The 12,051-nt window shown below is 45.5% G+C and overlaps 2 protein-coding genes across 2 annotated transcripts in view; one reads left to right on the top strand and one right to left on the bottom strand.

The window, feature by feature from the left end:
- Positions 1–460, bottom strand: part of LOC134226410 (protein TIS11-like) — an 84,936-nt gene extending 84,476 nt beyond the window's left edge. The window contains exon 1 of the mRNA XM_062707170.1: positions 132–460. The gene's annotated coding sequence lies outside the window, so the exon portion shown is untranslated. The remainder of the gene's footprint in view (positions 1–131) is intronic.
- Positions 461–2,209: 1,749 nt separating this feature from the next.
- On the top strand, positions 2,210–10,905 carry LOC134222879 (uncharacterized). Its single transcript, XM_062702023.1, has 2 exons — positions 2,210–2,268; positions 9,867–10,905. Exons 1-2 carry the CDS (start codon positions 2,210–2,212, stop codon positions 10,903–10,905), a joined length of 1,098 nt encoding a protein of 365 aa, XP_062558007.1.
- Positions 10,906–12,051: the final 1,146 nt, after the last annotated feature.

Here is a 12,051-nt window from a genome sequence, read left to right as displayed (position 1 = left end):
TTGGTCGAAAGTTTGTTCTTTCTGGAATCTGTCTTGACCGAATCGCAAAAAAATCCAGAACAAACCCTCGGTTTGATTTGAATTTGTTTTCTACACAGAATATTCTTGGGCAAGAACAAACTTCTACGTACGTTTGCAACGAATGTGGATTCTCGGTGTGCGTTCACGGCAATCTGGTTTCGAAGCACGCGGTGGCGGAACGGATTAGCCAGGTAAGCTCAACAAGCGAATCACGAGCAAATACTACGCGCGAAAGCAACGATTCTGTTTGATCAGTCTCTGTCCCAAAGCTCGAGCCAGTTTCCAGTGTTCTGCACTGTTTTTCAGAACTTGCGTGGAAAAAACTGACTATTTCTGTTTTATTTTACTTCGAATTGGGACTCAAGAGCTTCTCACAACACTATTCTTGTTGGTTGGTTTCTGGCACAGTACAGTACGATAAGGGGGTGATTCAAAGTTAAGGCTACCTCTACTCTGTACGCCGCTCGTTTCAAAACTGAATCTAGTGTGCCTGGAACGGTACGTCGATATGCCAAAGCAGGCGCTGACTTCGCTGAGCCCTGATGATAGTCTCTCCGGTTACCCGCGCGTGCGAGGCCCACATCTCTCTCTCTCTCCCGGTGTTAAGTTCTCTCGCTCTTGTTTCTCTTCCGCAGTTCGCCTCAGATCGCCGCAACCGTCAGAGTAACAGTGTGGTAGGGATGTTGAAGCATTTTTCCCCTCAAACTCTCAAAATGCTGGTACAAACGATTCTGTTTTCCGCATGGAGTTTTCGCTTTGCGTTGTGTTGTTTTGATATAAAAGTTTATTTTGTGTTGAATTTTTCTTGCTGGTTGATCATCAAACACGGGCCGTTGAGTTGATGTTAGTGAAGTTTTATTATTGTTTTTATTCGACCGATCGCTCCGGTGATATTTACTCTCGGTTGGATTGGTGCGCGGCGGTTCGTTTCTCAGTTCTCTCTCTCTTGCAAAATGTTTTGTTGTGTTTTGATTATGGGTAAAGGATTGATTGGTGCTCTGCGGGGAAGATACGGGCTGGTTGATTCTGGCTAAATTGCCTAATGGGATAGGGTTTCTGATACAAACGTTTTTCGGCTGCATGGAGCACGTGGTTGAGGAGGTACGTTCTCTGTTCTTGCTATTTATGAGATTTAATTTACTTGCTTGCATTAACCTACGTACGAGATTTTACAGAAATTCGTCCCGACTGATCGAGCGATTCTGATCTGGCATCCAGCGGCTGAGTGAGAAATGCTATTCCCCGGAAGCTAATATCTAAGGTGGCAGTCCCATCCCGGTGGATAGGGAACCTTCCCGATCAGCAATGCATAACAAAATTATAACAAGGGGAGTCATTTATTTCTGAAACAATGTAACAAAATATGGTATACATTTAGCTGGTTGTTGTTAAATCAACAAAACATATATCAAAAATCCCTTTAGCCGTAACACAATTGAATCAGAGGCTGATACCTTCATATCAAAATGATAACAAACGTTGTTATAATTATCCTGTAAAAAAATTGCTTTCAAGGTAATTGTCTACATCACGTATAAAAATCTGGTACTCTACAACCTGAGACGAGACCGGCAAAGACAGCTTCTTTTTCCTTTTTCCTTGCCAAGAGATTTGGCGACACCAATAATTTGTTAAGGAATGTCCTTAGAGCAGGGCCGGATTTAGTCGGAAGGGGGCCCCGGGGCCGACGGCTTGTGGGGGGCTCAAAAGGTTGGTTTTGGTAGATAAGATTTGTGGGGGCTCAGGTCCACGCCCCCTTTCCCCCCGACCCTGCCTTAGAATAATGAACACAACAGCAAAAGTGTTGGCTGACAGACAAAACTAAAATGGCTGTCGAGTAGAAAGCATATTTCGAGGACTTGTTGTACGGTGAACGTAAGGATTAACATAGTAAGAAGACGGTAAATCCGTGAAACAACCAATATTGGATTAGGTGTTAAATGAGCTGAACAACGGTAAAAGTGCTGGGAATGGCGAAGTCCTGGTCGGACTCCGCAAACTCGGAAGAGAGCTGCTGCATCATTCGATCCACCATATCACCAGAAGGTTGTGTCCCGAATGTAGAGGTCCTACAAAGTCAGCAGCAAGATTCACCCACGCTCTATCGAACTTTCGAATACTTTTCATGGGCTCACAAGCCTTACAAGCGAATGGTCATATGCCGTGTTGTCACAATTTTATCTGAGCTATGGCCCCAGAAATCTTTTTCATCTGCATTGAAATTTTCAAAAATCTGTGCCAAAATCTGTAGGTACTGGATAATACGGAAAATTTATCATTAAATATTTACAAATTGAAAGTCAATTATGCATTGCAATCCAATTTATTCCTGGAAAATCATTTTTTTATTTGATTTATTTATTATGGAAACATAGCAAAATATATCGTATTCAAAATATTTCATGATTAACTTTTAAAAAGTAGCTCCCAGTATTTTTCTTCCATGACATTTAAAAATAGATGATTTATTGTATTTAATGAATTGTCTTATTTGGAGCAATTAGCTCTACAAAAAATAGCGAAGGTTGAGTAAAACAGAGTAAAATATTATACAGCTTGGAAATGATTATACGGGAATTTGTAAAATGAATTACAGATATTGAACTGTTACATTCCAGATAATCGAATTTCTTTTAAAAAACTTCATATTTAATCAAATACATGTAGGTTTAGTGAGATATCTATACTAATAGTGAATACAGGAAATGAGAATTGAAATGCCTCTAGAATGTTATCATTTTTTTTAGTCGAACAAATTTTAGTCTGTGGGGTTAAAATTTCAACAATCTTTAGTATTATCTGCTTATTTTGGGACTGATCTACGATTTGGGCATAACTTATTTTGTAAACAAACATTGTGTTATCAATTCGGTAGAATGCAAGCGGTTTTCTCCAAAACTATTTCCCTTATCTGATAGAGGAAAGCTTATACTGTCCGATATATGCTTTTGGAAACGCCCCATTAGCGAACGGCATTCGCTAGTTGAGGCGGGGTCGGGCCCCAATTAGCGAACGAACACTGTGTTATATATAATTGGGGTGTTTGAGCTGTCAATTTCGCCAAGTCGGCCATCTTGATTTTTTGTAAGGAATGCACACCGAGTTTGGGGTGGGGTGGTTCCATAATCAGAGACACTTATGCGAATCCACGGGATGAATAGAGAATCTCCATCCAGAAGCAAGTACATACAATTGTATGATCTAGCCCTTGTTTCTCCGATTGACTAAATAGATGAGGAGAAGAGACCGCCCTGTATCCACGAGATGTTAACAATAGGAAGTTGGTAACCCCACTCTTCCTATCAAATCGCTTCAATCGGGTGCCCTTGTTTTTTTTTTTGGTTAATAATGGTATGGTTTCAATATAATTTGGTTAATATATATACGGAGCGGGACCATTTGGGCAACACCCCCTATTCCCGTCCACAACGTTAATAACTCGACCGCGTTCCAACCAAATGGCTTGATTTTTTGTACATCACTAGATATCGACAGAAACTAACCATGTACTAAAAAGCAATTCAATTGCAATGCGCTCGAGTAATGAACGTTGCTGACGGGAATAGAGGATGCTGCCCAAATAGTTATCTACCCTATAATGGAATTCTCTCACTAAGTTTCAATTCGCATGTCCTGGATGAGGAAGGACCTTTCTTCAACACCAGCTAGCTTTAGATTTATGCTGTCTTCAGAGATGGAAAACCAATAGTTCGGAATATTCTTTGTTCTGGTTCAACGATCCAAAAATAGACTTCTTGATTTTTCTCTATAAGCTTCTATAACAACCGTAAATATGAATTCTTCAGCTCTTCGTCAGCAGCGATTTGCAAATAATTGATCATTAGCTTCCGTATCCTTTTCTTGATTAGGCCAAAAATGTTGGAGATGACAATAAATTGACAAGCATAATCCAGGGGGAGAAGGTGGAGCAGTGAAGCCCTATCCCGATATGAGCGACATCTGGATTTGGTTCTAAAATGTAAACAACAGTGTTAATTCTCTACCACCTTTTTGTTATGGCGGGGCAATTTTTATGCACACTTTAGTTTTTGATATGTCATCAAAACCAAACACTCAATCATGCAGAAACGTAACGATGTGGTATGCTTGAGATACCTGCTCTGCTGGATTAAAGCGACTCGAAAAAGAATTTATTTGCAGTAACTAACCGAATATTAATATGTTCGCATTAACGATTGTGCCCTACTACCGGTTCTAAGCTTCGATGCAGAGTACACGAACTTTGTTCGCTAATGACAGGCGTAAGGGGCTCTTGGCAAAATCAAGCACTTCTTCACTTGGACACAGCACACTATGATCCACACCGAGTTTGACAACGTTTTACATTGGAAATGAACTTTTTGCCAAAAAAATCTTTTGGCGAATCTTTTTTCACCGCAGTTTCTTCTGGAGCCCGTAGTAGGCCCGACTTCCACAGATGATGCGCCTTCGTATCTCACGTCTAACATTGTTATCAGCCGTTAGCAAGGATCCGAGGTAGACGAATTCCTCTACCACCTCAAAGGTATCCCCGTCTATCGTAACACTGCGCTCGGTTCCGCCCACAAGCATGTACTTTGTCTTTGACGCATTCACCACCAGTCCAACTTTTGTTGCTTCACGTTTTAGGCGGTTGTACAGTTCTGCCACCTTTTGCACCACCTTCTAGCGCAATGTTGAACAACAGGCACGAAAGTCCATCACCTTGTCTTAGTCCTCGGCGTGATTCGAACGAACTGGAGTGTTCGCCCGAAAGCTTCACACAGTTTTGCACACCATCCACCGTTGCTTTGATCAGTCTGGTAAGCTTCCCAGGGAAGCTGTTCTCGTCCTTAATTTTCCATAGCTCTACGCGGTCTATACTGTCGTATGCCGCCTTGAAATCAACGAATAGATGGTGTGTTGGGACCTGGTATTCACGGCATTTTCGAAGGATTTGCCGTACAGTAAAGATATGGTCCGTTGTCGAGCGGCCGTCAACGAAGCCGGCTTGATAACTTCCCACGAACTCATTCACTAATGGTGACAGACGACGGAAGATGATCAGTTTGTAGGCAGTGTTGTCCTACACTCAGTGCAAAAAATTCTGCTCTTTGATTTTACTCCATCTAAACGATTTTATAGTTTTAACTAAGTAAGTGCACCTAATAGAAGGATATTTGAATTTTCTAAATGTCATTTCAAACTGTCAAAAAAATGCACCCCAGAGCCACAGGAGCGCGCGCGCTGAAAATACACTCCAGTGAAAACACTCCAGTGTATTTTCAGTGCGCGCGCTCCTGTGGCTCTGGAGTGCATTTTTTTGACAGTTTGCCATGACATTTAGAAAATTCAAATATCGCTCTATTAGTTGCACTTACTTAGTTAAGACTATAAAATGGTTTAGATAGAGTAAAATCAAAGAGCAGAATTTTACGCACTGAGTGTAGGACAACACTGTTTGTAGGCGGCATTAATGATGGTGACCGCTCGAAAGTTCTCACACTCAAGCTTGTCGCCGTTCTTGTAGATGGGGCATATAACCCCTTCTTTCCACTCCTCCGGTAGCTGTTCAGTTTCCCAGATTCTGACTATCAATTTGTGCAGGCAAGTGGCTAGCTTTTCTGGGCCCATCTTGATGAGCTCAGCTCCGATGCCATCCTTACCAGCTAATAAAAAAATTATTTTGAGCTTTTTAGTGGAATGTCTTCACTTGTCATAAGACGAGTTTATACAATCCCATTGAATTCCACCACTTAATTGTATCTCGACAGATACGCATTTCGACCTCAATAGTAAGGCCGTCTTCAGTGTCTTGTACTTGACTCGTCTTCTTACCTGCTGCTTTATTGGTCTTTAGCTGTTGGATGGCATCCTTAACTTCCCTTAAGGTGGGGGATGGTTGGCTTCCATCGTCCGCTGAACTGACGTAGTCATCTCCTCCGCTGCCTTGACTTTCACTGCCTGTACTCTCAGCGCCATTCAAATGTTCCTCGTAGTGCTGCTTCCACCTTTCGATAACCACACGTTCGTCCGTCAAGATGCTCCCATCCTTATCCCGGCACATTTCGGCTCGCGGCACGAAGCCTTTGCGGGATGCGTTGAGCTTCTGGTAGAACTTGCGTGTTTCTTGAGAACGGCACAGCTGTTCCATCTCCTCGCACTCCGCTTCTTCCAGGCGGCGTTTCTTCTCCTGGAAAAGGCGGGTCTGCTGTCTCCGCTTCCGTCTATAACGTTCCACTTTCTGCTGGGTACCTTGCTGCAGCACGACCACCCGCGCTGCGTCCTTCTCCTCCAGAATCTGTCTGCACTTTTCGTCGAACCAATCGTTCCATCGACTTCGTCCCATATACCCGACGTTGTTCTCCGCTGCGTCGTTAATGGCTGCTTTGACTGTATTCCAGCAGTCCTCAAGAGGGGCCCCATTGAGCTCACCCTCTTCCGGCAACGCTGCCTCGAGATGCTGCGCGTATGCAGTGGCGACATCAGGTTGCTTCAGTCGCTCTAGGTCGTACCGCAGCGGTTGTCGGTACCGAACTTTGCTGATGACGGATAGTTTTGGGTGCAGTTCAACCATCACCAGACAGTGGTCAGAGTCGATGTTAGCGCCACGATATGTCCTGCGAGTAGAATGCGTCCTTATCATCATCAGTGCTTCCGGAGTGTGGGCTGTGGACGCTGAAGTTGAAGAACCGGCCTTTGATCCTCAACCTGCTCATTCTTTCATTGATCGGCCACCACCCGATCACGCGACTTTGCATATCGCCCATCACTATGAAAGCTGTTCTTAGCTCGTGTGTGTTACCGCAGCTCTGGTAGATGGTATGATTACCTCTAAACGTTCGCACCATTGATCCCTTCCAACAAACCTCCTGCAGCGCTACGATGCCGAATCCACGGTCTTCGAGCACATCGGCGAGTATGCGTGTGCTCCTGATGAAGTTGAGAGATGTGCAGTTCCACGAACCGAGTTTCCAATCGCTAGTCCATTTTCGTCGCAGTTGTCTTCGCCGATGGTTCCGGTCCGTACTCTCTTGTAGATTGTTCGTTGCTTATGTTTTTTTAAAGGCTGGCTTACAGGGCCTGCTCTAGCAGCACACATGTTCCACATAAGTTACTGCAGCTCATATGTGACCAGATTCTGTCACAGTTAAGTTGCTGCAACAATTTTTGTCTCAATTGTGCTGCTCGGGTGACACCAAACCCCCTAAATTTCCGGAGGACCATTCCTCCTTATTCCCGGTGGACCATGGTGCACAGTTTTACTTAGAGTCCCTCGCTGGCACTCGGACGATGATCAGCCGCCCCTAACATGGAGAACAGACGCTGTTGTGAGCCGATCCTGACATGGAGAACAGACGCTCAATAAGATTTGCACCTCTGGAGAGAAGCAACCCCCCCCCCATTCCCTGTCAGCATACAACCATAGTTCCCACCGAGGTTGGTTACCCGATCTTCCCTAAGGTTGCTCGTATCCCGACCAGCACCACGGGGAGTTAGGGATAAGAGTTGCTGGGTAAGAGGCTGAGGACCGCGAGATACTTGTACTACCCCACGAACTCTATTGTAATTAGTGTTAGTCGGCGGCATAAAATTTGGGAGAGTACATTGCAGGGCCGCGTTCAGCAATGTGATTGCGCGGTAGTTGCTACAATCCAGCTTATCGCTCTTTTTGTAGCTGGGACACACGACACCTTCCATCCACTCCTGCGGCAGAACCTTATCCTCCCAAACCTTGTTAATTACCCAGTGCAGCGCTCTAGCCAGTGCCTCACCACCGCTCTCCTGGTAGTTGGTCAACTCCAGGGGCTTTATTGTTTTTCAGCTGGCCGATCTCCTCCTGAATTTCCTGGAGGTTCGGAGCCGGAAGTCGAATGTTCTGCACGCGTGCTCCTGGGAGTGCCACTTCCAGCTGCTGCGCGTAGTCCTGGGCTAGTCTACCGTCGTGTAGCCGCCCAATGTTTAGCCGTGGAGGAGGACTCCTACGCGTGTTGTACACCAACGAGAGTTTTTAGTGCAGACATACTGCAACGAGGTAGTGGTCGCATTCAATATTCGCACTGCGGTAAGTGCATAGTGGTCGATTTGGTTTTCCGTTTCTTGGTACGGTGTTCTCCTTATGGCCTAGTGGATATTCTTGCGGGGAAGAAAGTGCTTCGGACTACCATTCCGCGGGAGGCTGCGAAGTTTATGCATCGTTGGCCGTTGTCATTCGATACGGTGTGCACACTATCCAGTCCGATGACCGGTCTATACATTTCCTCCCTTCCTACCTGTGCGTTCATGTCACCGATGACGATTTTGACGTCCCGCAGTGGGCATCCATCGTATGTCTGCTCCAGCTGTGCGTAGAACGCTTCTTTCTCTTCGTCGGGTCTCCCTTCGTGTTGGCAGTGCACGTTGATGATGCTATAGTTGAAGAAACGCCCTTTAATCCTCAGCTTGCACATCCTTGCGTTGATTGGCTGCCACCCAATCACGCGTTGGCGCATCTTTCCCAGCACTATGAAGCCGGTTCCCAGCCCGCTTTTCCACACTTTCTGTCCTGTCCAGCATATTTCCTGCAGCGCTACGATGTCAAAGCTGCGGGGATTCATCGTAGATTATCCTGTCGCAACCTGCGAAGCCTAGCGACTTGCAGTTGCATGTTTCAAGTTTCCAATCATGATTCTTTATTCGTCGCCTAGGTCGTTGCCGATTGTATCGAGTCGTATTATCTTCTATGTCGTTCGTAATGGCTGGTTTTAAGGGCGGCTTGCTCAAACCTCCTGTCTCGTCTGAGGGCCGTCGTGTCATAGCTGTTTAGCGTACCACCTGACACCAGGACTTGGGCTTGTGCGCTTTGAGCGGCCCACGGTCGCTTTGGCGGAGCCTACTTGCGGATACATGCAGCTTTTTATAGAAGTTTAAATGCCCACTGTCAAACCCCACCACATCGTAGGCAGGCACCACAACTGGCAGATGGCCTGAGGAGGGATCATTAGGCCCTTGGACATAGTCCCTGCTACCCCCAAGCTGGTCAGCTGGTGAACTAATTAACAAAGATTGATCATGCCTTAGAACAAAAGGTGAAATCTTTGCAATGTTTGAATGGTTTAGTGAAGACTTACTTTTTCATATTTTTATAATCTCAAACATTCAGTCTTTCACATTATCACATATTCAGTTCCAAGCAATCGGGTTACGTTGTATATCAACACGCGCCAAGTGCTGGAAAAATTAATCAGCTTATTTCGTTTATAACACCTCCCATTATTCCCAAAAAAGTGCTCACGCGATAGTCCGAATCAGTGCCCCGCACGGCATTGTGCAGTTTTGGTGAAATCCAAGTAAATAACCCCAGTAGCAGTGCATATTAAGTGACATTTTTCTCACGACGGTGCAGTAAGAGTAACAATACTGAAGTCACCAACACACGCGTTGCGGTCATTTGCTATATCTATCGCCGCGTCCCGAGTGCGAATCGATTCCAAAAACAAACCGAAACTCAATCCCACTTTTTTGTTGTGGTTTCACGAAAAAGTAAAGTGGATCCGAAAAAGTGCCCCTGACGCCCGGTCTTATGGCCGGTAAACCCACCCCATCGGGGAGGGGCCCGGATGACTATTGTAGTACGCCCAGTTCCACCAGAACACCAGGATGGATGCGAACCGACGACGAAATAGGACAAACCGTTGTCCTAGTTTTGCGTTGTAAGGTTGACGACGATCACATGGAACCAAACGGCTCATACAGAGAACCTCGCCTTCCTGAACCTTTTATCATCGGAAAAACTGTTGAATTAGCAATCGGTGTAAAACAAGCAAGAAATGTGAAAGCCTCTCGAGAGGGCGTGGGTCTCGATACCTTCTCCGCTCAAACTCCAGAAAAGTTATCGACAAGCTCATTACGCTGACGGAACTTACCGACGGCACGCCAATTGAAATTTTTCAACATCCGACGCTGAACACCGTCCAGGGTATTGTTTACGAACCGGATTCCATCTGCACTAACGAAAACATTATCGCGGAAAACCTAGCAGACCAAGACGTGCATGCAGTGCGTCGTATTAAAAAGCGAACTAATGGTAAACTGCAGAACACCCCGCTTTTAGTTTTATCCTTCCACGGAACTGTTCTCCCAGACTACGTGTACTTCGGTTTATTGCGAATCAAGGTACGACCATATTATCCATCTCCTATGATGTGCTTCAACTGCGGTATGTATGGCCATCTACGCAAATCCTGTCAGCAATCCGGCATCTGCATGCGATGCTCTCAACCATCCCACCTAGTCGATGGAGAGCAATGCGAAAACACACCATATTGCTTCCATTGTAAAAGCGAACACCCCGTTACATCGCGTGATTGCGCAAAATTCAAGGAGGAGGACAAGATTGTCCACATGAAAGTTAATCAATGTATCTCTTTCGCCGAAGCAAGACGCCGGTACCTAGAGGAAAATAGGAGAGAAAATATCGCCCGCGTAGTTCAAGAACAACTGAAACAAGAAATAGTGACAAAGGACCATTTGATCGCATCTCTTCAAAATAAAATAGCCATCCTAGCGAAAGAACTCGATTCTTTCAAGTCTGGCTACAAAACAACCTTACTCACTCAGCCGTTAACTCCGATAGATGCTCAACCGTTTTCAGATCAACGCTACTTATCCTCTACACAACCCGACTTACCCGCAACACCGCAGACTACAGATCAACGCCACTCAAGGAAGGACAACAGTTTTGTCTCGCCACCCGCAAAAAAAAGAGACAATCGTGATATTGGATCGATCAACAACATTCGCACCAGAAGCCGTAGCAATAAACGTATATTTGAAATCTCCCCAACCGATGCAGCCAAGAATCGTGGAAAACGTAATTTGCAACAGTCCGGTACGAAAAGCAACACTGGAATTTCGGACAACTAATGGCTCAAAACCAACCCTACAATCTCAACAACTCCCTATCTAACATAGCCACGAATATGGACACGAAAATGAAAGAACCATCATCCACACCCAGTATACAACCTAACCCCAGCAACAACCACTTGGATCATGAATTAGAACAACGCCTTAACACCATGAACGCAACCAAACAAACAAACATCAACTTTCACGACAAGCGGTTTCAAGGCAGAAAACATGCAGCACCCCCTCCATCTTCGACGATTCTGGCAAGTGACACGATCCGGAATATCATCGCCCAACCCGTAGACCGTCAGATCTCTGAATTGGCCGCAAGCATGTGGAAGTTACCAGCCCTGCCTGTTCATACACTTTCTAACTCTGCTGCATACGACTTCTTTCGAAAAATTAACTGTACACCATCGTCCAGTACGAAATCACCTGATTCGCCAAGTGCGAGGCCTACCACGTCGACCCTGACCAGAGACGTCCCGGATCTCTCCGATGAACCTCTGGCGGCAGTTGGCGTGGTTGAGCCATTCTTCATGGCAAGTATCCCCTCATATATACCATTCAATGCACAGTCAACTCCGACAAGCTCTTCTACCAATCTAGGACAATTCCGTGGATTTTATCGACGAGTGGAGGAAGAACTTGTAGCAACTTCCCCTCCAACCACTTGCATTTCCCTCATTCTCATGGAATCCAGCAGAGTTGAAAATCAAAAGCGTTACCGCACCGACAGCTTCCTCGAACTCAAGATATTATGCAACCGAAACGATCCGTGATAAAATCTCCCAACCCACTGACCATCAAACTTCCAGCTTGACCGCAGCCATGAGGAAATTTCCAGCCCAAGTTGCTAACACTCTTCCACACCCTGGTGGATACAACATATATCGTACAAATAACTGTGCACCACTCTCCAGTGCGGAATTATCTGATTCGCCAAGCGCGAGGCCTACCACGTCGACCCTGACCAGAGATGTCCCGGATCTCTCCGATGAACCTCTGGCGGCAGTCGGCGTGGTCGAGCCATTCTTAATGGCAAGTATCCCCTCAAATATACCATACAATGCACAGTCAAATCCCACAAGATCTTCTACCAATCTAGGACAAATCCGTGAATTTTATCGACGAGAAGATGGAGAGCATGTAGTGAGCTCC

Source organism: Armigeres subalbatus, chromosome 3 (genome assembly GCF_024139115.2).
Source record: "Armigeres subalbatus isolate Guangzhou_Male chromosome 3, GZ_Asu_2, whole genome shotgun sequence".
Taxonomy (NCBI): domain Eukaryota; kingdom Metazoa; phylum Arthropoda; class Insecta; order Diptera; family Culicidae; genus Armigeres; species Armigeres subalbatus.
Note: the sequence above shows the minus strand (reverse complement) of the source record. Positions and strands in the feature narration are given on the sequence as shown.

What these genes read in the sequence shown, in the direction of transcription:
- LOC134222879 (XM_062702023.1), top strand. Translation starts at nt 2,210, where the DNA reads ATGGCCCCAGAAATCTTTTTCATCTGCATTGAAATTTTCAAAAATCTG. An exon ending in AAAAATCTGTGCCAAAATCT is followed by an intron (nt 2,269 to 9,866) that starts GTAGGTACTGGA and finishes CTCAAACTCCAG; the next exon opens with AAAAGTTATCGACAAGCTCA.